Source organism: Nymphalis io, chromosome 14, assembly GCF_905147045.1.
Source record: "Nymphalis io chromosome 14, ilAglIoxx1.1, whole genome shotgun sequence".
Taxonomy (NCBI): domain Eukaryota; kingdom Metazoa; phylum Arthropoda; class Insecta; order Lepidoptera; family Nymphalidae; genus Nymphalis; species Nymphalis io.
In genome coordinates, this window is record NC_065901.1 from 3,063,777 (window position 1) to 3,090,657 (window position 26,881).

Here is a 26,881-nt window from a genome sequence, read left to right on the forward strand (position 1 = left end):
ATAATTTGAGATTTTAAAAATTTTATTTCTTTAAACTTAAATAATTTTTTTTAATTTTTTTTTTTTTCGTTACCTACCTTACTGTTTATAATAATAACATCTTCAACGAATGTTAAGTAACTTTCTATATTTTTTACAAATATTTCATATTCCGTATTGTATACACATTAATAAACAAATACCTATTTTAAAAAATCTAAAATTTGTCACAAAACTAAAATAAAGTATTTTTTATCTGTATAAATTCATTCTTTCTCCATTTGTTTAGCGAACGTCCTTGGTCAAAACCTTACTTTCATTGGAATAGAGTATAGAAGTTTATGCGTTGCAACCCCATCTAGCGACACGTTACAACAAAAAGATAGTACAAAAATCTCCCTGAATAAACTAAATACATTTATGTGCCAACTTTCACGGTCTAAATTTCAATTCAAATCGCAAGATAGAAATTAAACAGCCATTTGTTAGCAGTAGAGGCAATTAAAACTATACTTTATTAAGAATTTAAGATTTTTATATCTTACGACACACAATTTCAATAGTACAAGCTATGACAAGTATTAAAAAACTATTTGTACATATTTTACGTGATTTTATTATTCTGGTAACAATAGAACTTGAATTTGAATCAAATAAAAGCTTATTTTTAAAAATATATTAATGTATTAAACATTTTTGATTATAGAATCTAATTATGATGATCATTATGAATGTGGTTTATTGTATTTTGAAAATACATCTATTTTGTGATAATAATATAATAGTTGAATTTAAAATGTTACAATGTTATATGTAAAATATAAAATAAGTATAAATAATTTTTATTTTATTGTTTGTTTTACTTTTCTCATTATGATTGATGTTTTTTTCTAATACGACTTTAATAATAATAAGCTATGTCTGCTTTAAAAAAAATTAAATAGATAAGTTTCGTTGGATTGTTTTTACGGATTTACGCGAAAATATCAATCTTGATTGGATTGGATGAAACATTCACGATTTGATAGATTAAAATTCAAGACACACGTATATAGTGTTGTAAAATATCTTACATTACACATTTTTAGAAATAATCTGTAAATAAATGTTGATTACAAATACTCAACTATTTTTTAACATACTAAACTTAATAAAAATTTTAATAAAATTATATGACTAGATCTCTATTTAACTAAGCACGTTTTTCCAAGTTTAGAATAAATAAAATAACAATATTACAACCGAGTCGGATGATATGTGGCTTATTTACTATAAATATGTCAAATATATATTGCTTGACATTGCTTATCATATATATATATATTTATTATATATAAATTAATATATAGCTAATAAAATAAAAATGCCACTAAGTTAACAGATATTGATAGGAGGTTATTTGGTCTCGTACTAGATATTTGTTGTAATAAATTATTCACACCTCAAGTTGATGACGATTCCTCAATAGTTCTTTTTCAATTTCATTAAGCGTATCAACGTCATTTAAAAGAATAACCTCTTCTGTGCTATGATGTTCTGGTATAAACGGTGCAACATAGTCGTTGAATTGCTCACCACTGTCAAGGTTATCTAAAAATTCTTGTTGATATTCATTATTATATTTTCTAGGGCCATTTACCATATGGTTTGGCATATCCGAAGTACCGTGTATTATTAGACTGATGGGTCCTATTTCACCAGTATTTGGTTCATTAGTCTGGAAAATAATAATTAAATAAATTCATGTCTCTCTCTCTCTCTCTCATAAGCTTCATTTGTTTTATTTAACGATCAAAAATAATACTGATGCGAATTTACCGTGTCCTGAATAATGACTTCCCATACGCCATTTGCATTCTCTCCCCAAGTAAATACTGAAATCAATGGCCAATTAACGAAGCCAGCATCGGATGTGTCTCTTGGTCTAGGACTAAGAATTTGAACCTTTGTACCTTAAACACATGCATAATTTAAATTGAAAATGTATTAGTATGAAAGAAAAAATTATAAGAAAAAGTTATAAGGAAAACTAAAAAGTTATAAAGAAAGATGTAACAAATGTAAACATCCTCAAGCAGCTGCGCTTTGCTGTCATGGAAACGCTACGCCACATCTCCCAGATGTCACATTCTTTCAAATGACCAGGCATTCATAAGACATAAAGAGACAAAACAGCAAAACTATTACATTTATTTACGATTTACGATTTTTTTTTCGATTAAATTATTAAGCATTGATTTTATTTACATACATATTTAACTAAAATACCTTGTGGTGAAACTAGATAGATTTCCACTGCACCACGTCGACTATATTGAATGTTTACAACTAATTCGACATGTTCTATATAGTTAACTAAACAATCAGTAACGTCAATAGTTATATCTACAGTTTCTGTAGGAGATAACACTGGAATTTTGTAATCTTTTGACCTAAAATCACAAAAGTACATAAGAAAAATAAATAAGATATAAGAAATAGAAGTAGGTAAATAGAAAAAAAATATAAAAAAGTAATCAAGCTGGATGGGTTATTGTGCGTGTGAAAATAAATACATACATTTATTTATAAGTCTTCTTTCTTAGTTGTTCTTTTTTCTCGCTCAATAGACAATGAAAACGTTTCCGTTACCAAGAAAACATATATTAAAACAGTAAGTTTAATCATGTATCTTTTTTTCGCAAATGCAGTTATATAGTTCCTTCCCCCTTACAATCGAGTCTTTTGATTACTTAGATTGGCAGAAACGAACAAAAAATACACGCTCGTAGTTTTTATGATAATGACGATCACTTCTAACATCAAAATTTAAAATGTTGCACATCTTAACTGTACACAACGTAGGGGTTAGTTAATTCGCGATCGATATTGCGAAATGCGAATTCCGCCAGACGAAACTTAACGAATCTTTTACTAGGAACACATAAGCAAGAAAGAGATCAATGTGGCATCGTTTTTATATAATTGTATTATTTATTAACTAACCAACCAACCAGTATTTATTTATCTACTTTGACATAAAATGAATCAAGATTTCATTAAGTTATCATACTCACGGAGAAGCTTCAATTTGGCATATATGTTTGCTTGGGACTGTAGTCCAATTTAGAGCAGCACTGACAAGAGCACCAGCGTTTAAAAGTCCGAAACCAAAACGAATATCATATCGTAGCCCAACGCTGTAAAATAAAAATACTAGATAGCTTCTATTTATGAACTGAATACCCATAGTAACTAATATATTTAATTATATTTATTACCCATTAACTTGCCAACCAGGGTTTTCAGAAAGTGGAGCATATTCTGAAGTCCATACAATAAGATGTTGAACATCACGCCAAGTCAAATTTGGACTGAAATATTGTTTAATTAAATAAGTTTCTTATTATATCTTATTTGAAAATCAAAATATAGTAATTTCTGTAATTTAAAAAACAAATGATTGTTGTTGAAAAAGTACTTTCAATTCATTTTGCCCTCTAGCGGGAGGGAAATATTGCGACAAACAGACCGTACAAATCAGAATAACAGGGTTCCATAAACATTAAAGAATAAATAATACAACGAAGAGACGCGATTAACTTACTTTGCATGTAGTGCCAATGCGATAATGCCGGCAGCCAATGGGGCTGCAGCTGACGTGCCTGTGTGCCCTAGCGTGCATGAGTCTTTTGTGTCAGTGGTTGCCTAAAATATAACTATCCTTGTTTATCATTTATATATTTCGTTACATGACAAGGATAGATTGTGCAGTTTATTGCAATATGCTAAAATAGTATTTATTACAAATGTCAAACGTCACAATTGTCTTCTAGATCAACTTACTATTTTCTGATCTTTATAAGCACCAGAAGAGTATGCAGTAGCTAAGGTAGAAGAGCAAATCTCGCCATACCAAGGAAACAGGCCTTGCTGTGAAGCACTTCCTATGGAAATAGTGTAGATACTTGAGGAGTAACTGCAAAAATAAATAAGGCTATGACTTTTCCTCTATTACTATTTTCAGTAACACAGTTAACAGATTTTAATATATAAATCATGGAAATCAAAAGTTAGAAAATAATTATAATTTTATAAATAAACTGAAGATATTTCTCTTTTTTTCTTTTTTTTCGAAATGTAAGTTGCTGTTGGCCAGAGTGGCCTCTACAGCGTCACCGAGGGCGAGAGTCGGACGTCCTAAGGGTGCCTCCTATGAGGCCGGACCTCGACTTAGGACGCCGTTGAAATCGGGAGGGGATAAGATATTTCTTATAAAAATGTGTTTATTTTTACTAAAGTACTGGCGAACTGGAAAATTTTATGAACAATGTACCTTCTATAAATCTTATTGATATTGTTGTCTATATGTATATATGTATATTTAGACAATCCACTAATCACAATCCTTTTTCATAATGTAAGTATAACTAAAATTAAAATGTCAAAAGAGTAGAGCATTGTATTAAAATGAATAAAACAAATTTGAATAATAACTAAACTATGACTTACCCGTCGCAGTTGCAGTTATCGTTATGGCCACCACCGTTACCATTAGCCCACACAAAAATGGCCCCTTTACCTCCTCGACCCTGAAAATAAAAAAAATATAATCAATCTTCAAAAGACTAACTCACTGAGTATAAATTATAAGCAATGTTGTTGTTTACTTTTTCAATACCGCGTTTGAAAGCTTCAATAGCAAGGCGCCCTGGGCCTTCTACAGTTTTCCCATCGTCACTTGGTCCCCATGAAGCACTGTAAATATCCACTTTATCCCACGCAAAACCTTAAACAGATACAAATATATAATAATTATACAAATCTATATATTGTTATCACATATTATATGCATAATATAAATATAATGAAGTTACATACATATATATTAAGCTTATTCCAAGTAAAGAGAGGCACTATAGCCTCATCAATCATCATCATAGCGAGTTTGCGTAAATGTTTTACTTTATATTTGCTTGACCTGGACATATTGGCTAATAACGTGAAATTAAGCAAATAATATCACTTCTACTTGTCGGTATTTAGGTTAAAACATCGAACTTTACAAAAAAAATAGTAAAAACCTGTTTGTCGTTGAACCTAACTTCCAAATATTTAAATAAACAATGCCAAAAAGGGTATGATGATGGACAGACAGACTGGCGGAGGACCGCCTAACTAATTAAAAGATTATTTAATGGAAATTCTGAAACAAACCGTTCTCTTTTTTTTGCTTTGACGATGTTTTGATGTTACGTCACAATTTAGTCTTACTACTAGGACTCCATAACTGGTAAGGAGATTTATTCATCGTTTATGGTGACGACTTGGTGGCGGCATATTTATGATTTGGTTACGTCAGTGAACAAATGCCACGAGTTCATTGTTGCTTTTTGTTGAAATTCAAATTTAAAGTTGTTAAAAAAACTAACCTAGTAAAATTAAAGTGATTTTATATTTTTTGGATATAGAAAGTTACAAAAATTTAAACTGTTCGTATAATAAAATAATCATTATAATTATGTTAATTCTCCAAGGAAACTACTAGAAAAAGACTTCTTCATAAATACTACATACAACATAAAAGTAGCATGGCAAAACAAAAGTAAGAATGAATAAAAGCAAAGTTTTTTATATTTATTTCAAAATATTTCGATGATATAGATGATGGATAAGTCAAGAGAGACAGGAAGGAACGAACAATAAACAAACAGCACACATCAAATAAACTTCAAAGATATGACATTTTGAGCTCAACATGGCGATCAAATCTACTAGGCAAGCATAAGTCTGAGAGTGTCCTCACCTATTGCTTCACCTTCAATGCGATCAGTTATTCGTCCATCGAGCATCCGAACTCCTCCTACTTTTGCCCCCCATGCTACGCCCACGCCACACTTCTTATTGTTAGCGGTCATAACAATCTGTAAAATTTAAGAAATCAGCATTATACTTTCATAAAATCAACTCATGGTTATTTTATATATCCTTTTAATTAAAATGTATATACTTATTGGTATAATTAAACTCTTAGTGTTACTGATTAAGATTTAACAGATAATTGAAATATTTTTCATATTGATTACAGCATTCGTACCAAAATTTATAATAACTAATTTTTATTTTAATAAATACCCACCTATTAAACAAATTATAAGCGCATATTTAATCTAATCAGTATTTATTTAAAAGGAAATATTCATTTTATCAGGAGTCCACATTAATTATAATATTTTATATTACCTCCCCAGCGCATCTTGTTCCGTGTGAATTGCTGTTTGTATCATCATATCTAGGAAACGGGTCGGAATCTCCATCATTAGAATCCCAACTTATCTCTGGATCCTAAAAATAGTACGGATTAGCTCTCTTTACTTTATTTAGTTCGTACGTTTTTACTTAGATGGCGTTAGTCTCAGCAATGTGTTTGTACAAGCGACGCGTCAATGCGTCCAATCGTTGTATCGGCCGCGAAGTTACCAGGACTTTAGGCACACCGAAGAGGTAATCTGGCGATACGTATAGCGACATGACGTAGTCATATTAGTCTGGGAGATTGCGTTGTCTTATGTAGGTTATGAAAATAATTTTCTTAAGTTATATTGAGTAATATTTTAAAAATCAAAAGTAAGGACATATATCACCACGGTCGTGGTAGGTATGCTAAACAGTTTATTGTTATTAAAATAAAAAAATTAAATAAAAACTATTAATATATTTGATATAAAGCAGCAGTTAGCAGATATAAGTAACACATTTTAGACAGAGTCCAAACCGTAACGGCAACCGCCTTATTTGCCGCTCTGTAGTCTCTTTTTGTGGCGCGTATACTAGATACTTCGGTCATATATATTATTAAAATGATATGGAAAATATGTTCATATTTATTTTATAATATATTACTTCAAAAACCATCAAATACGATGTGATGTATGTTCCAAAATTCCTACAATGTTGGACAACGTATAGCTCGAGTTATTTCATAAATTTTGCACATAATAATTACATATGCGACTTAATTAAGCTTGATAACCAAGATGCGTTCTAGCAGGTGTACGGAATGTTTTACGATGAGTTTTCATTAATTATTATCTTCGTCGGACTTAAGTTTATAATTAATTATTTTATGTAATAAACATAGTTCTAAAATTTTTCGACAATTTTTTTCCTGCTTTTAAAGCAATGTTTATACCACTACCAAAATTTAAGCTCACCCGATAGTATATTTTTTTTTTACTAATTGTTAAGCAGTATGAAATTGTAGTGATTTTCAACGCCGCCTCTCAGACTATTTATTATCATCCATTATTTATTGTTTGTTTCACAAGGCACAACGTATGACGTGTAAAAATGATACGTCACGTCGACGTTAAGTGTGTTCAATTCAAGAAATCAAAAATGAAAATTGATTAGACGAGAAAATCCATCGAAGAAAACAAATACCTACTTAAGCTCCAGTTTTTTTTTCTTGATTTGTTTTAGGATTAAATTATTTTTTTATAATAAATACAAACAAGCAACCAAAGGAAGTCAAAGTTAGTTTATGGATTTTTGTTGATTTTTAACTCACGGATCAACTTCTCAAAGAGCACTAGGGCAACATAAACGGAAGAAGATAATCATAGGGCGTAAAATTAGGGGGGACACTTCTTCGATGAAGACTTTTTGGTCTGATTAGAAAGTCATATTCTCAAATTATCTTTTATCCAAAAATAACCTAAAATTAAAAATAATTTAGCAATCGATATATTATTTTTATTGCTTATTTATTTTATAAAATGTATAAATGTATGTATATTATATCTTATTGCGTTTCATTTTAAGATTATGTACTAATTAATTATTTTCACTTTCAAATTTGTAAATTGATTAATTAATTCATTCATTAAAAATCTAACTAAAATTTGTCTTAAAAAAAACCATGATGGGGGGCGATTATGAATGAAAAAAAATGTTGTTTTTTAATGTTACGTCTTTTTACGACGGAAACTTCCACCATCTTTATTCGAAACACTAGGATAGCATAAACTTACGTAGTTGTCGCGTAAATCAGTATGATTGTGCTCTACTCCGTCGTCAAGTATAGAGACGCGCACGCCGTGCCCATTATATCCCATTGCGTAAACAGGCAAAACATTTAGATCCAGTCGAGGTAGGCTTGGATCATTTCGTGTGTCTTGCTATTTTATCAAAATGAAAAATATATTTAATGAAATAATGTAATAATTGATGTAAAATATAATGATAATTGTAATAATTAATCTACTATTATTTTCAATTAAAACATTGCATAATATTTTATTTTTGCTTGCATATCTTTTTCAATCAAAATTGCTTATATAGGTGTTTCAGAGATATTGTTCATACCAGATACCATTCGTAGCTCCACAGTTCGTCGTTGAAAAGGCGATTGTGTCTACGTAGATCACCTGTATCGGGTTCTGAGTACCTGGTACCTTCATCTATTCTTTTTACCCGATGTAACTTCTTTTCCGGGTCGGGTAGCGGATAACGCTTAAACCTACTCTTGATATACAGCTGCTCGGCCCATCGGATCTGTATCGAAATCTGTTTATTAGTTATTGTCTTAATAGACAAAATAAAGTGGTGATATGTAATCCGAATATTTTTAATCCTCAAAATACATTTAATCTTGCTTTCAAGCGCGATAACATGGAATATCAAATACTATATAATAATTGACATGGGACTAAATTGGGAGCTATTATACTGAACTATATAACATTACATGTTCAAAATATTTTAGTATACTAGCGGACCCGGCAGACGTCATCCTGTCAAACAGATAGACATACCATTCACTTGATGACATACCGACAGCAGTGACACCTACCGGGTCCAATTATGTTTTCCAACCATCCAGGAACCCAGTGAAATAAAAAAGTTTAGGTTATGTTTCCATTAAAGGGACTTCTTTAAGCGTAGTGCGAGTTTTTTTAATTAAGATTATTGTCACTAGACAATAATCGGAATTCCAGAGAAATCGCAGTTAACGTCAACGCTTTCGTATACGCCATCTAGTGATGGCGCTGTTAACTTTAACGCTATCGAATTAGACTAATAATGATCATGTATTGTAATGTACGTACGTATAACATCGTGGGTCATATATTATATTCTTTTGGATTTTTATAATTATTATATTCTTCAGACAACGAAAGTTGACGAAGAGTGAATTTTTGCCTATAAACAAAATCAATATTAAGGTAAAAAACGTTATATAAAAACCACTTTTGAAATTGAATGCAATGCTACCTCCGGTTCAGAATGTTGATTAACGGAGCAGCAAGAAGCGAAATGAAAAACATAGTCAATTATCTATTTAATTTGAGAAAACAAAGATAAATAACAAATTACAACTAAAATTTGAAGCGAATTCAGAAAATCGAAAAATTCCTCTTCCTGTAAGTAAACTTGTAACTTATCTAGAACGCATTATCATAAGGGGTAATTATGGTATGTGTTGATTAGATTTCTTAATTAGCCTACTCTCTTTAATAGCCCGGATTTACAGACTTAATGCAAACATACTCGTATCAAAGTGGCAACCAATGAACCAATGAAAAAAAAAAAACTTATTGAATTATAATTTATTTATTATTTAAAATATTTCTTCACATAATATGAAGTTACCTTATAATTATTATTCAATCAACACTCTTCGATTTTCTTGTACGTATGTTTGTAAAGTATGTATAATAGTCATGGAAAAAGGGCATTGCCATCAAAATAATCTCTCGCTTATCCAATCTATCCGTAAGTAAGTAGGCCAGGCCGCACACACCACGTGTATTGCAGCTAAAAGTTACCAGGACGTTATAAGAGCTAAGAAGCGTCACAACTAGCTTACCCTCCTGTCCTTGTGTAGTATGGATGTGTGCTCACCAGGGGTGCGTCGCTGTATGCTTCGCTCGTATGGACGAAATGAATAAAAATTAGGGAAGTCAAGTATCTGAAAACAAATATTCAGTGAATTATAGTAACTTTTTGTTTAGTGTTTGTTATTTTAAAATTAAAATACAAATAAAACTTAATATTTTCGACTCAATTTTTGAGAAATGGAGGACGGTTACACTTATTACGATTTCACTTGAAATCCTTAATAGTGGTATTTTTAATCCGTTACCTTCGTCTTAGATACAAAAAGAAAATATTATAAATTATATCAAGTCAATTGTTTTTTGGCGGAGGAATTATCAAATAATCCTCAACATGACAAAAATGTCCTCTTATGTGATACTTAGTCCCTAGTATTTAACGCAGAAAACAATGGTATGTAGGCGGAGCACTAAGAAGAAGGACAAATTTAAATAAGATATTTATTTATTTTATTCGACGATATAAATTTAATTAAAAGCCAAATTAAAATATTATTAGTTTAAATTTTATACACAACACTTCAAATACGTTTTAAAAACATTTTAATATAATAGTATTTAATTACATTACATACAGCAAACACGATAGTAGTAACTGAAAACAAATATTGTATCTATCGTATTACTATCGTTATCAATTGATACCACTAAAAACGGGTATAAACAACTAGTTTCCGCCATGACTTTGCCCGCGTGTGAGGATGAGGGCAGTTGTAAGGTACCACCCGCCCAACACTTACCCTTTCCTTTTCTGTACTCGACAACGTGTTTGCAAAATTTCATGATGATCAGTTGGTTCATTAAGACTTAAAACCGTAACAAACAAATTCACTTTCGCATTTATACTCTCGAACTTACACTTTTTTTACACACATTACGCGTTGTACTTAAGGTAAAAAAGGTACTTTGACTTGTGTCACATGTCAAACATTCAAATGGATGGCGTCATATGATGTCCCCGACCCACGTTTGTACTAGGAACGCATGAAGTATGAGCATATCAACAGTTACACATGCCAACATGTGGAACGTTATGCGTCGACCGTTTATGTTGCATATCATAAAGATTTAATTTATAAATTGTGCACACGTTAGATAAGTGATTGCTATGTAGTGTGTAACCGAACTGTTATCAATAGCCAATCATTTAAAATGTAGTTTAACAACTGTTTGGTTAACTTATTATTTATCTTTTTTTAATGTGACATTAAATAAACTAATATATGTTTTCTTCTTTTCATAATATTTTTTTTTATTACAAATTTTAGCATATATTACTCAATTCCAAAGGTGGTTGGTTGTTCGCATTTTGAACAAACCTTCACTTATTACGTTATGACGTGTGTAAACAGAATGGGGCCACGCACGTGTGTGGATACTATGTGTCACGTCCATGGAGCCATGTGAGTTACTACAGTCACGTATCTACTAGGAAAGCAGAAAGACACAAGAGGTACCCCGCACACATGCTACACGCATACACACGTAAGTCCATGGGGTTGGTGTACGTGAAGTTCGCAAGGGTTGTTAGCTACGAATACAAACGGAACTGTAGCCATGTTTATAATATTATTAGGTCAGTTAGGATTGTAAATTGATTTTGAAACTTATGCTTATTATTGCTTTAAAATTTATATTATAATTAGAGTCGGTTTCAAATTACAAATTGAACTTTATATAATATAATTAATTATGAATAGTATTTATAAAATAAAAAAACTTGATTCTTTAAGAATTTAAATAGTTAAAAAGAACGAAAAATAAGAACTGGTGAATCTTTATTTTACTTAATATGCAATCTGTTTATTTTTTATACTTATGTGCTTTATATGCAGTTAAAAATACGTACAAATCCATGTACCGAATGTAATCGAGCTTTGAGAATTATATAGACAAAAGTGCAGCTTTGCTATTAACAAAAATTATTAGTTTTACTGTTGGTAGAGCTTTGTGCAAGTTCGTCTGGTTAGGTACCACCCGCTCATCAGATATTCTATGTTTAACATTTCTTACAATGCCAATGTCTATGGGCGTTGGTGACCACTTACATCATATACATTACTGGTGGTAGGGCTTTGTGCAAGCTCGTCTGGGTAGGTACCACCCACTCATCAGATATTCTACCGCAAAACAGCAATACTTGATATTGTTGTGTTCCGGTTTGAAGGGTGAGTGAGCCAGTGTAATTACAGGCACAAGGGACATAAAATCTTAGTTCCCAAGGTTGGTGGCGCATTGGATATGTAAGCGATGGTTGACATTTCTTACAATGCCAATGTCTAAGAGCGTTGGTGACCACTTACCATCAGGTGGCCCATATGCTCGTCCGCCTTCCTATTCTATAAAAAAAAAAAAAAAAATATCATGTGGCCCATATGCTCGTCCGCCTACCTATTCTATATATATAAAAAAAGTTAATAGTTAAAGCTGATATTTAGAATAAATATTATTCTAGGAAAGATACGTATGCTGGGACATTTTAAGAATTTAGGACATTTTTTTTAATAATTGATAATTTAATTATTAATTTAATATTTAGATTACAATTTGAAAAACCTTATATATTTACCAAATTTGGGACGTGTGTGAAGAACACATTTATATATTTAAAAAAAAAGTTATTTTATTTACAATTGTACATACCATATAATATATAATAACACGTTCTGCCTACCTTTATAATAAAATTAATAAAATTCTAAACATATATCCCGAACAATATTTTAACGTCAAACAGAAATTATTTGAATGGTTAAAAACAAAAACATACGATGACACCGAATTAATTCTGTTTCATAAAACATAATCTAATCTACTGTAATCTACACATACACCCACCTACACACACACACACACACACACACACACACACACACACACACACACACAAACACACAAGTAAAATTCATTTTGATATAATGTTAGTTTACCTACTGATTGTGTTTTAGTATATAGTAAGATATTCTTTATTCTTTTTAAGAACATGGACAGAATTGTATGTTATGGAAGAGCGGGTCCTTCTGTCACGAGTATTATATTTTACTCACTAGAGGGTCCCAACCTTTATTTGCTATGTACAACTTGATAAAGAATAAACTATTTTTTCATTTTCATTTTTCATATAACGTAACCAAACAAACCTAAATACACTCACAGATAGACTAACAAATCAACTATTTTTTTATAATAACACAAATAATAAATAAAGAAATTGCATTTGATGAAGTTCATGAAGTTTATTTACTTTGACATATGCCAAACACATGCCATCCCTCCCCCCCTCAGACACAGGCGCAGCCGCGGGCAGAAACCAATAATATAATTGTCTTCAAATTAAAAAGCGGATAAAAAACCCTCATGTATGTTCATGATATGCAGTAACAGCCTGTTAATTTCCCACTGCTGGGCTAAGGCCTCCTCTCCCTTTTTGAGGAGTAGGTTTAGAGCTTATTCCATCACGCTGCTCCCATGCGGGTTCGTAAAATACACAATATATGTTTTCCGTCACCGTCAAGCACGAGATGAATTATAAACACAAATTAAGCACATGAAAATTCATTGCCCGGGTTTGAACCCACGATCATCGGTTAAGATTCACGCGTTCTAACCATTAGGCCATGATAGGCCTAGGTTCATGATATAACCATATCCTTATGATTAACTATACATGTTATAGCTACTCGCCCTGGCTTCGTACAAATCTGTTCTTAGTGAATATCTAGTCTACGTCGAGGAAGGAGTAACTGTGACAAATTTCAAGTCAATCGGGCCCATAGTGTAGGAGATCTCGTGATGAGTGGTATTTGGTGGTGGTCGTGTACTGGTGGTAGGGCTTTGTGCAAGCTCGTCTGGATAGGTACCACCCACTCATCAGATATTCTACCGCTAAACAGCAATACTTGATATTGTTTTGTTCCGGTTTGAAGGGTGAGTGAGCCAGTGTAATTACAGGCACAAGGGACATAAAATCTTAGTTCCCAAGGTTGGTGGCGCTTTGGTTATGTAAGCGATGGTTGACATTTCTGCAATGCCAATGTCTAAGAGCGTTGGTGACCACTTACCATCTCCCATATGCTCGTCCGCCTTCCTATTCTATAAAAAAATATATTTTGCTTTTATATATGTCAGCACAAAAGTTTTTTCTTATAATTGCCAATTTTATTTAAAGCCATCGAAATGTTATTAATTATACAATAGCTATCATATATTAAAATTTTAAATTGTTTATAAACATACATAAATGTTATTTTACATGACGCTACATTAATAAAACATGCAAAAATATTTTTTAATAAAAAAAATTGAATTATAATTACTAATAATTATTATGAAAGTCCCCCGCCGTATCTTTATCGTATTGTACACACATTATATTAACAAACACGCGAAACTTAAACCATTTTTAATTTTCATTCTGTTTTTACTACAAACAGATATTTTTAGGAGTTTTTATCTGTATCTTTAATTAGCATATTAATTCTATTATCAAACTTAAATATTAATTATATAATTATAAATTAATTTAAACGCTAAAATACTCAATTCTTAAATAAAAAAATATATTTAAGGAACGTTCGTGTGCTAAATGAAAGTTCTTTATTAAACAATAATTCTGTCTGTGGATAAAAACTATAAATTTTGAAATTTATCCACGATAGATTAAATATGCTCAGTCATCGACATGTTTCATAAAAATAATAATATAACCATTAGAGCGATTTATTCGTCACATATTATTTATTAAGAAAAAATCTCTTACGATACTGATTGTATTATATTTTTTGTTATGTAAGTATTCAGTAAAATGTAGTGACAATGTTAATTACTTCCTTAAAGACATTTATTTGGTTTAAGTCTCCAGCCTGTTCGAGCATGTTAAGTGGAGAGTAAACGAGAGAGTGTGAGCTGAAATATCTGTGATGTGAACCAACAAACTAAAATTTAAAAAAAAATATAAAAATAAAACCTAAAAAGAATGTCTGTTTCCTAATGCTTCACCACTGTGCACGAAACGAATTATGAATACAAACTAAGCATATACGATATCAGATAAAATAATTTAAGTTGGTTAAAATATATTAGAATTATTGATCTTGTTGTTTAAAATAAAATTACTTTATTCAATTGCATCTCACTTAATTCAAAATATACATTTATTTTTTCTTTGTATTTTTTATTTAAAATTAAACTAAGTAAAAGAAAGTCCATAATGATTTAAATACAAAAAAAAAGTTGTCATTGCTCTTTATACGAGACAGAAGTGAATACTTTTTTGAATCATTAAAGTTTTACTCAAATGTTTTGCTCGTAATGCTAAATACCACCACAAATTTTACAAATGCAGCTCGAATATTTTGCAGAACGTAAAGAAACGTTCGTCGACGTTTATGATGGCCTATTACAAAGTGAATTTTTTCTTGAAAATACGTAAACCATTTCTCGATTTCTGTTAACCTAGTAAAAGTCAAGTTTGTTGTTGTGCTTACGAAACGAGTTTTATCTTATGATATGTTGATTTCATTCATAATTCATACACATAGAATTAATAATAAATATATATATTTGTAATAAATATGTTATGATTTGTTTTTGTGTTTAGTTCTAACGCATTTATTTTTATTGTAAAAATATTTGTTAAACACAATAATTTTTCAAAAATAAATATGATTATAAAAAATAAACAAAAAGTTTTGAGTTTTCTGTATTACATGATACAATTAAAATATATATTTCGAACCTTATAAGGTATGATGATCCATTTAAAATTAATTTTCATTTACGTAATAAGTTTAAGAACTTACTCATCACTGGACATATAAACGACATTTTTATACAGTGTAACCCGAAAATATGAACAGGGAACATCCACGGAAATAGACTATAGGCCCCGCCCCATTCATAAATAGCTCAACTCGCTGTAACGCTGAAAATAGTCTCTTATATTATCATGATAACCTGGTACAAGCGACGCTGAATTTACGGTTAGCGCCGCCTGAAATTCAGTTTCGTGAAAATAGAGTTTCTCTAGTTACGTCACAACGATTGACGCGAACCAACGCCATCTAGTTGGGAGTAATGAAACTAGGGTTCAGAAAAGTGTTTTTATTTTTACAATATCGTGTTGCTAGAAATTTAACTGGTTAGGTATTATAAATAAACCAGATTTTTAAAACCTAAACGCCTACCTGTATACCTAAAACAGAATATAAAAGATAATTATTCAAAAAAAGAACAAGCAATGAATTGAACTTTATGAATTGAACATTTACGAAAACAAAACATTATCTTATCTTAATGTGTTATAGTTATTTTTATATATTCATGTAAAAAAAGGATTACACTATAAATAGAAATTAGTAGTCGGTAATAAAATTAAAATTAATAAATCTACGTTGGCGGTTGTGCGTTGAACTCTATGACGCAAATCTAATTAAGCGTTAAGAGGTTTTTTTTTTTTCAAGACGTGGGCGGAAGCAAGTCTAGATAGATACATGTCTCTTTTACGTGTTTAAAGTTTTTGTATGTGACTTTTATGTGATTATACTTGAAATACTATTTATTTTTTCATATGAAATAAATACTTTTTACTTAGAAACATAAAGTAAGAATAATTGTTAATGTAATTAGATACACTAATTTATAAACGTTTTATTTGTACCAGTTATAATTTACTGACGAAAGTAAAATGTATTATTTAAATGTAATTTAATCAAACGATGAGTGCATGACTAATGTCGACGTCAATGAATAAATGAATACACTAAATACGCAAAAACGACATTGAAACAACTCCACAAACGTTATGAAATCCTGGTACAATGATAGCAGATAAAAAATGAGTCGGGCACATGTGGTTTGTGGTTTAGCCACCCCTCACATCTATCTCCCTTGACTGGCTTAGTGCAAACAACACAGACATGGTTAAGCGTTTTCAAATCGTGCAACCTCACAACACAGCTGATAGAACTAAGAAAAAAATATGTTTTTATCTTATTTCCTATTAAACTTTTTAAAATATATACTTGGTTTTTGTTATATTTAATTTTAATAATAAAAAATATTTCAATAACGTTTGGTCTCTTAACAGTTTTTCAGGAATTAATAATACAATAAAAAATATGCTTTTCGCTTAATAAAAAAATGTATAAGTAAGTAATAATAATTGCACCTTGTAATCGTTTTAAGCTCATTTACTTACAAATAAGGTCATTCGTGATTGGCAGATCGAATTGAGACAAATTGTTTGGACAAATGTAACACGAAGTATTTGTCACAATTATGTTTGTCGACGCTGACTTACTCGTAGAAGACAGTGAAAATAAAAGATTTTCTTTCTTTAATAGAGCAATGGATAAGTCCTAGTACTCCTGCGCCTGCTTATTTCATTCCATGTCAACATATTAAATAAGGAATTTAACGAGCAACACGCATTAAATTAAAATTTGATATAAATAATATCTGTTGTACACACATGCTTCTGACTGTTAATTCATTATACTAACTCAATCGCATTAATAAATGAATAAAAAATAATATCAGATTTATATTTTATTTCGACATTTAATATCTTGTGAACATTAATATTTTGATGTCATTTTTTTAACTTTGTTAATAACTTGCCCATAGCGCCATCTATCTGCCAGAGCTTGAAATCGCCTCGACAAAACAATTAATATATTGTATGAATATGACCACATGATCGGTCAAAAGTCAAAATCATCATTTAGATGACTTGTTTTATATTATTTTAGATTTAAAGCAAATAATGGCGGAGGCGTATAATTTATAGCAAAAACACGCCGTCTAAAAGATTGTCCTGTGGCATTGTACCTAAGACGCTGCCACTTTTGTCTCTCTGCACCGCTAGACTCAGCCTTTGGTCTAAATAAGCGCCACCTCTTGGGTCACCAGAAGTGTGGACCAGTTTCTTAAAAAGATCTTTTATGATATTTTTTTGTATCAAACGACCTAATGTTTCAAAACTCAGCCTCGCAAATTCGTATCCGTTGGATAAAAATGAATATTTGAAAATTTGGGGCGCTTGAGTATTTGAGCAGCTTCAGCGGCTGCTTTACGAGACGTATTCTTGATATGAGATACTGCCAGCGTATCTACGCAAGTTGCATCCCACACAAGAGCACGTCTCATCGACAATGGCACTAATATTGCTCCATTGGGTCTCTTGCCATCATCTCTGCATAAACCATTCGGTTCCAAAGTAGCAGGAATCGATGCTATGGCAAAAGCTCGACAAAGTATGTCATTAAGAGATCTATGGCGATATTAATTAAATTAAATATTTACATATCGAATATTAATTAAATCAGTCTGTCTAGACGTTTTCGACTCACTGTTATTTAACACATCTAACAAAATGGCACCTAACGACCGACAAGAAAAGTAGTAGTAGTAGTGAAGTAGTTCTTATAGTTTTAAGTTTTCGGTAAAAAGTTTGTAAACTTTTATTTTAAATTAATTACGTGCCATGATCACAAATCTCTGTCCTGGGTGGGAATCGAACCCTCAACCTCTCAGACACAACTGGTGAAAGTTCAGTTGCACAACGGCTTTACGTGCTTTCCGAGATTGTTAACAATGCCAACTTCCAGATTCCGAGCTGCTAGTGAGAATTTCTCGACAGAAAAACCCAAAAACTTTTCATATGCGGGACCCTGGGCTTGAACCCGGAACCACAGAATCTGTGACCTTATAAGCTAGCCATTGGACTAACGAGACAGTCAATTCATGGCAAAATCCAGCTTATATTTATTTAGATAATGTTGATAAGGGAAGCAATATCGGGCACTCGACATCCACTCGAAATAACATCGGCGTCATCACTTTGATTTAATTTATCTCGACATATTTTTGAACCCTGCGTAGTTTATTTATCATGTGTAGTGGGTGATAATATTCAGCCACTTTTCTTTTTTGATAAACTGATTATATAAAGTACTCATTCATAGAGCAATTTAATTGGTAGTAGAGCTTTGTGCAAGCTAAGTAGAGCTTTACTGGTGGTAGAGCTTTATGCAAGCTCGTTTGGGTAGGTACCACCCACTCATCAGATATTCTACTGCAAAACAGCAGTACTTTGTATTGTTGTATTCCGGTTTGAAGGATGAATGAGCCAGTGTAATTACAAGCACAAGAGACATAACATCTTAGTTCCTTGTGGTTTGTGGCGCATTGGTGATGTAAGCGATGGTTAACATTTCTTACAATGCCAATCTCTATGGGCGTTGGTGACCACTTACCATCAGGGGCCCATATGCTCGTCCGCCTTCCTATTCTATAAAAAAAGCCCGTCTGGGTAGGTAACACCCACTTAACACATATTCTACCACCAAACAGCAATACTACAAAAGAATAAAATTGTTACTTTGCCTACTGCGTTGATATTTAAAAAATTCTAATTACAAATATAAATTTTCAATTAGAAGTAAATTAAATTACACGAATTAAGAAAGGTTCGGCGTCCAATTACAACTGTGATTGGAGGATTAAGGGTGGCGAAGGCGCGCTTGGTACTACTGTAGCCAATCGTTTCTAAAATTTATTTTCTAGTAAAATATATGCCGTTATCAGAAAAGAACATACTAATTACAATTACGTTATTAAAAAACAAATGAGTAAAGCAAATCGGTCGTTCCAAGAATTTTATGTATCCTAACAGTGAATGAATTCAAAATTTGTTTTAAATGAATATTAAAAGATATTTAAAAGTTCATAAGACAATAATTGTTAATTTGATTTTTTTTTTCATAATGAAAATTACGGATACTACCCATTTATCAGATATTCTACCACAAAATAGCAATATTTAGTATTTTTCTGTTGCGGTTTAAAGGGTGACTGAGTCTACAGAAACAAGGGACATCTTAGTACCCAAGGTTGGTGGTGCGTTGACGAGGTACGGAATAGTTAATATTTCATACCTTACATATATATATATATATATATATATATATATATATGTATTAATTAGTATTATTTTGATTTGTGCTTCGTAAACGCTTCGTTGTGGCTTCGGAAGGTAACTTCCGTGTTAACATTATACATATAATTATTTTATATATCTATAACATTATTAATATGTATATAAGACACTTAGAAACTTGTGTTAATAAATATTATATTTAGTTATTAATGTAGGATTATTTCATTAAATTCCAAATTAAAACTTGAAGGCAAAATTATATATGTATATATTAATATACTTAACTACTTTATGAAAATAATAAAAGAATATTCTTTTCAATTTGTTTTTCATTGGAATAAAATGGTTGGCTATTTACAATAATTTAATAATATTAACCCAATGCCAGCAAAATTGATCCTATAAGACCATTAATATGCCCTAGAGCACGTTTTGTCGGGATATTGGAACTGTGTAAGCTATCCTTCATCTTTGCATTACATTTTGTTTTAAAGAATACTAGCAATTCCCGTTTTTAAAGAATTACTATTATTCTTATGAACACCTCCAATTAAGCGTACAGCTTGTGTCAGGAGTAGGGACGACATTAGAAATCACCTTGCAGAACATCATCACCAGTTTCGATGTGAGCGAATTTTACTCGTAAAGTTGTCAAAAATTTATTTATTTATTTAACCCGCTGAGTTTCGTCAGTTTTACTCAGACCAGGATATTTCTTTTCCGAACGGTAAGTGTTTACTCGTAATTTCACTATCAATTAGTAAGTGTAATTCTCCTATGTTAAATTAAGTAGTTTGATTTTGATTTAATTTGGTTTGACTGATTTTAAAAAAATTAGGATAGGATGTTAGGATGGAAAATACGATGTTTTGTAGAAGGATATTTTAGTTCCAAGGAACTGTTTATATCCAATCGTGTCTATTAATTTTTAAGTAGTAATGGTTGAGGCCAAACAGTTAATTAACATTAAGCCAAGCCGATGAACTAGAAATTAATGTTTATGCCTTCACGTCGTACGTATTTAACTACAAACTAGTTTAGACCCGTATTTATATACGAATATGTTCAGTTTTCACCCATGTGTTAAGGTGGTACCGCGTGTTACTGGTGGTAGAGTTTTGTGCAAGTCGTCTGGGTAGGTACCACCCACTCACCCACGATATTCTACCGCAAAACAGTAGTACTTGTTATTGTTGTGTTGCGGTTTGAAGGGTGAGGGAGCCAATGGACAAGGGACATAAAATCTTAGTTCTCAAGGTTGGTGGCGCATTGGCTATGTAAGCGATGGTTGACATTTCTTACAGTGCCAATGTCTAAGGGCGTTTGGTGAGCACTTACCATCAGGTGGCCCATATGCTCGTCCGCCTTTCTATTCTATAAAAAAGGAGGGGGCAGATGTTAGGTATAAAAAAACCTATATCCTTCCTTGGGTTTCAAACTTGCTTCATACCAAATTTAATCAAAATCGGTTTAGTCGATTATAGAAATAGGTCGAAACTAAAAATAACAAGCGTACGAAACTTTTTTTTAACATTTTGTTTGTTTTAAAATACCTATTGTTTAGCACACAAACGTTCCTAAACATTGTTTTTATAAATACGTTGATACCCTGAATGATAAAAAATTACCTTGTTTTATTGAATTACATTGAATTTTTAGAACATTTTTTTCTTTATATAAGTAAAGAAATTGGGTATAATTTTGTTGTAATTTGTGTTGTTCTGGTATTTATTTATTGCATACATTTATTGGATATATTCCGTTGCGTTTATTTGTCAGCAAAAGTAGAAAAAAAATATATAAACCCTCAACAACTTTACAATGTAACGTTTTGATAATGACGAGATAAGCTCATATTTTATACGGAACAACAAAGAATATTTTTTTATTCGAAAACTATGCCGAACGTCTTAGATAAGATTCAATGCAATATGTTGTCGAGTAACTGGCGGACTTATACAAGGATTTTTAAGAAATGCTTAAATTATAACTTGCAGAATGTTAACAGTATAAAACCGAGTATTAAACACATATATATATAACAATATTTTTCATGTATTAATAATATTTTTCTATTTTATTATGAATAATTATTGTTATTTTCACTACATTTTTTATGAAATTTGCTTATATTTACATATATTTATATAGATTTTTCATTGGCCAGATAAAAAGATTATAACATTAATTACTACAAAAACAAACACCTGAATTTCCGTGCTTTTCAAAACAGATATATAACAGCTCTATTTCTGGGGTCTACATTAATGAAACTATTCATAATTATCAATACGGAGACATTTTTTAACAGCCACTATTACAAAGAATAACAATTTCACATACCGGGCCAGCATATTCGTATCCCAGTTCCATTGCGACCAGCTGAGCGACCTCTTCACCACCTTCCACTTCCACTGTCCATTCATTGACGAAGTTCTCAGAAGATTCTTTGCCATCGTGCAAGTTATGATATCCTGGTAACGAAGATTTCGATTTCGAAGACGAAACGATGAACGGTAATATGAATAAATATAATAAAATACGTAAAATTAACATTATTGTTAATTTGTAGCACTTATCTTAATGATATTTATGATTACAAAGAATTTGTTCAGAAATAGTTTTATTTCCAGAGAACGGTTTTTAACAATGGACGCGATGCGACGCGGTCAAGTGAAGCGTATGAATGGACGTTTTCGTTAACAACAAACACTATAAAGCTTAAATATATTATCAGATCATCAATCTTCATAATTTAGCTGACTATTTATTTTAATAAAATAGATTAGGATTTCTAGTTTAATTATCGAGATAAATTTGCTTGTAATTTACTTTACGTGCAGCGATATAAACGATGATATTTTAATGTAACTATAGTAAATACAAATTGAGAGGTATGACAAATGTTTGTGTGTATAATACTGGAGCTTTGATGTCAAGATAACAGAAAGTATGGTGGATGATGGTAAGTGGTCACCATCATTACAGACATCAGCATAGCAAGAAATTTTAACTGTCCCTTATCGCCAATGCGCCACCAATCTTGTGAACTGAGATGTTACGTCCCTTTTGTATATATTAACACTGGCTGATTCAATCTTCAAACTGGAACACAACAACGGTGGTTACTACCCAGACGGGTTTGCACAAAGCCCTTTAAAATCTCAAGCAAAATTTGTAAATGTATCCACATACCCGCTTTGAAGCAGCGTGGAAGACTAAGCTCGTACCTTCAGCTCAAAGAAAGAGTTGAGACATTAATTAAATATTTTTTTAATCGTGAAAATTTCTTTATAATATATATAGAAATCTCTTTTTTTAGTCATTTATTTTCATGCTTAATATTTATTCTGTATATTCAATGTAATTCAAGTTATAATTGTCATATTTCGGCTAGTTATTTTATTGAGAATTAGTTTCCAGCCGCGGCTTTTGTAGAGGAGGAGGTGTTAGTTTACCCTATGACTTTTTCTGTAACCCTGATAACATGTATGCAAAAGTTCATGATGATTGGTGAAATAGTTAAGCCGTAAAGGCATAATCAGTAACAGTCTGTTAATGTCCCATTGGGCTCCTCTCCCTTTTGAGGAGAAGGTTTGGACCTTATTCCACCACGCTGCTCCAATGCTGATTGGTAGAATTCACGTGTGGCATAATTTCAAAGAAATTAGAAACATGTAGGTTTCCTCAAATTAAGCACATGAAAATTCAGTGGTGCTTGCCCGGGTTTGAACCCACGATCGTCGGTTAAGATTCAGGCGTTCTAACCACTAGGCCATCTCGACTTTTTTATAATAAGCATAACAAACAAACAAACTCATATATTTTAACTTAAATGAAAATTAACTAGGTATTAAATATTTTCAAACCCCTGGATTGGATTTCTATATTTATTATATATGGAATTAGAACACTATATATATAAATTAATTTAGAATTTAAAATTTCCATTCCTAAAAGGTCGGCAACGCACCTGTAAGCCCTTCGGTGTTGTAGGTGTCCTGGGCAGTGGTAGCTACTTTCCATCAGGTGAGCCTCCTGCTCGTTTGCCCCCTTTAACATAAAAAAACGTTTAAAAATATATATATCCTTTCCAATTTTAGTTAGTTAAACTATAAGTATAACTGAGTGTTTTATAATTAGAAAAAAATTATCCAAGACGGTCAGTAGTTCGACTATGTAAATATTAAAATTGCACCTCTGAATTTTCATGCGTTTAAAAGAAAGACGCGTCGAATGATATAGGCCATATGTGTATCTAACCTGCAATTGAACTGCGTCGCGGAATAAGCTCCAAAACTCCTCAAAAGGAGAGGATGCCCAGCAATGGAACATTTATAGTCGTTTTCTTAAATTTGACGGCCTCGCGACATGGAATAAAAAGTATCGTTTGTGTTTATTCCAAGATTTAAGACCCTGACATACTAATTTTATCAAAAACTGTTCAGCCGTTAAGTGATGCAGAGGGGATTGCAGAATTATGCTTAATAGTACTGTCGAATAACTGAAGCTATACATATTACACGGGTCGCTGGATACTTCTCTTATTAGTTAAGTCGGTCGTGCAGGTGAGCCCATTGTAGAGCCTCTTAAAAAACAAGGAGAGACGGCCTTAGCCCTGCAATGGGACATTCACAGTCACTTTTAACCGAATATTTATTGCAACTCTACAAAGAAGTTTTATTTTAATAATTACATTTTGCTTTAATCGCCATCTATCGATAGCAAAAAGGATTGCTTAGCTTCAAATATCTAGTACTCGAACTCAAATGAAGATGGCGTTACTTTACAAACAATATTAGCGACATTTTTATAACAAATGTTGTTCATACAACATTTCTTATAATTATCATTTTATTTCAATTAAATACGTTTCTCAAAAAATTCTTAAATAAAGAAAATAACTCTGCTATAACATAATAATTACGGACAACATATTTACATATTTATTCTTATTTCAAAACATGTAGGCTTTAAAGTATTTGTTAATCGTTATTTAAATGAATCGTTTCAGTTAACGTAATTGCTTTCTAAATATACATTATTTAAAAGTAAGAAACTTTTAAATAATGTATTATATATTTTAGACATTTAATAATAATTAGTACCTGGGCCACCCAGCTTCACTCTACTCTAATAAATAATTATAAAAAAAAAATATATTATTAAGAAAAATGCGTTTTTTTCGAAAGGACACGTACTGACAAACTTAATAAGCAAAAACTTATCTAAATACAAACTTCAAACAAAACGTTAAAGCCGTGTCCGAGATACACGAAATTAATATCTATTTACGTCATAAATTTATATATAAGAATTGCTTACTCATACATTTCATTCATTTTTTTCATTTCATTTCATTAATTTGATCTGCAAAAGTGCTCATTGTAATTGCGGAAGATAGAATATTTTATTGGATTGCAGCCTCCAGTATGTCAGTGGGCCGGAGAGCGGCCGTGAGCGCGCATCGATCAAGTGTAAACAAACCATCTCATACATTAATGTGACCAGGAAATATTTACAACAAGGATATTTGTTCTTATTTTGCAAAATATTAAAAAAAAACTTAACTGACGTTATTATACTATGTGTACAATAGCTAACAGAAAATATTTAAGTTATTTTTAGGCCATATCAGGGGTTCAATTCTCACGGCAGCATGCGAAAGCGATCTCGTGGCGTTCCTCTCTAAGACGGAAAGGGTACCGCTGGTTTTTTAGAGGGTATTCCGATATCCGGGGCGCACTCGGCGCCTTGGACACCGGCGAGCCCCACATACCAACGCGTAACGCGTTTTACCAGCGTTAAAAAAAGGGGTTCAATTCTTATCGCTATCCAATCGACACGAAATCGTTGATGTTTAGCTGTTTTCCTATTCTATTAACACTACGATCCAATTAAAATTCTTGGTATCCGTCGGAGCGTCACGGCAGCATGCGCAAACGACCCCATGGCGATCCTCGTTAAGACGGTAAGGGTACCGCTGGTTTTTTAGAGAATATTCCGATGTCCAGGGCGCTCTTGGCGCCTCGGATACCGGTGAGCCCCACAAACATATAGGGTAAAGCGTTTCTCCAGCGAAAAAAGGAGAGACTTGGTATTGTTACCGTTACAAAATTAGTAGAATGGGTCCCCAGTTACGTTTCAACTGAGTTTTATGTATCGTATTCACCATTACACATTAGTAGAATTGTATGTTCGTTATTTAATTAGACTTTTGTAGTCTGGTAATTAAATTTGCAACGCGGTGTCTTACTTAAAACACACAATTTCTCCTAAAATGCGCATCAATCAGCAATTATGTATTTTGATACTAATATTACATAAGTTTTATTTGTTTCTGGACTCATGCGAAATCACTAAACTGATTGATATTGGACTTTAACATTACAGATTATTCAAATATCTCATATTATTTTTAGCCGAGATGGCCTAGTGGTTAGAACGCGTGAATCTTAACCGACGATCGTGGGTTCAAACCCGGGCAAGCAACACTGAATTGTCATGTGCTTAATTTGTGTTTATAATCCATCTCGTGCTTGCCGGTGAAGGAAAATCGTGAGGAAACCTGCATATGTCTAATTTACTGGTGGTAGAGCTTTGTGCAAGCAAGTGTTGCAACATAACCCGAGTTAGTGTATACACTATATATGTATACTGGTGGTGGTTTACTGGTGGTAAGGCTTTGTGCAAACTTGTCTGGGTAGGTACCACCCACTCATCAGATATTCTACCGCAAAACAGCAATACTTGTTATTGTTGTGTTCCGGTTTGAAGGGTGAGTGAGCCAGTGTAATTACAGGCACAAGGGACATAAAATCTTAGTTCCCAAGGTTGGTGGCGCATTGGCTGTATAAGCGATGGTTGACATTTCTTACAATGCCAATGTCTAAGGGCGTTTGGTGACCACTTCCCATTCTATATTGCTCGTCCGCCTTCCTATTTTATAAAAAAAAAACATTGAAATTATGCGGCATGTGAATTCTACCAATCCGTATTGTAGCAGCGTGATAGAATAAGCTCCAAAGCTTCTTCTCAAAAGGGAGAGGAGGCCTTAGCCCAGCAGTGGGACATTAACAGGCTG

At 32.0% G+C, this 26,881-nt stretch overlaps 1 protein-coding gene across 1 annotated transcript; it reads right to left on the minus strand.

The window, feature by feature from the left end:
• Positions 1–1,244: 1,244 nt before the first annotated feature.
• On the minus strand, positions 1,245–25,972 carry LOC126773485 (neuroendocrine convertase 1-like). Its single transcript, XM_050494438.1, has 16 exons — positions 25,939–25,972; positions 22,141–22,271; positions 9,830–9,931; positions 8,326–8,514; positions 7,992–8,138; positions 6,202–6,303; positions 5,765–5,882; positions 4,629–4,747; positions 4,471–4,550; positions 3,805–3,937; positions 3,566–3,666; positions 3,240–3,332; positions 3,036–3,158; positions 2,248–2,411; positions 1,798–1,931; positions 1,245–1,696 (listed from the first exon to the last, which is right to left on the minus strand). Exons 1-16 carry the CDS (start codon positions 25,970–25,972, stop codon positions 1,415–1,417), a joined length of 2,052 nt encoding a protein of 683 aa, XP_050350395.1. The 3' UTR covers positions 1,245–1,414.
• Positions 25,973–26,881: the final 909 nt, after the last annotated feature.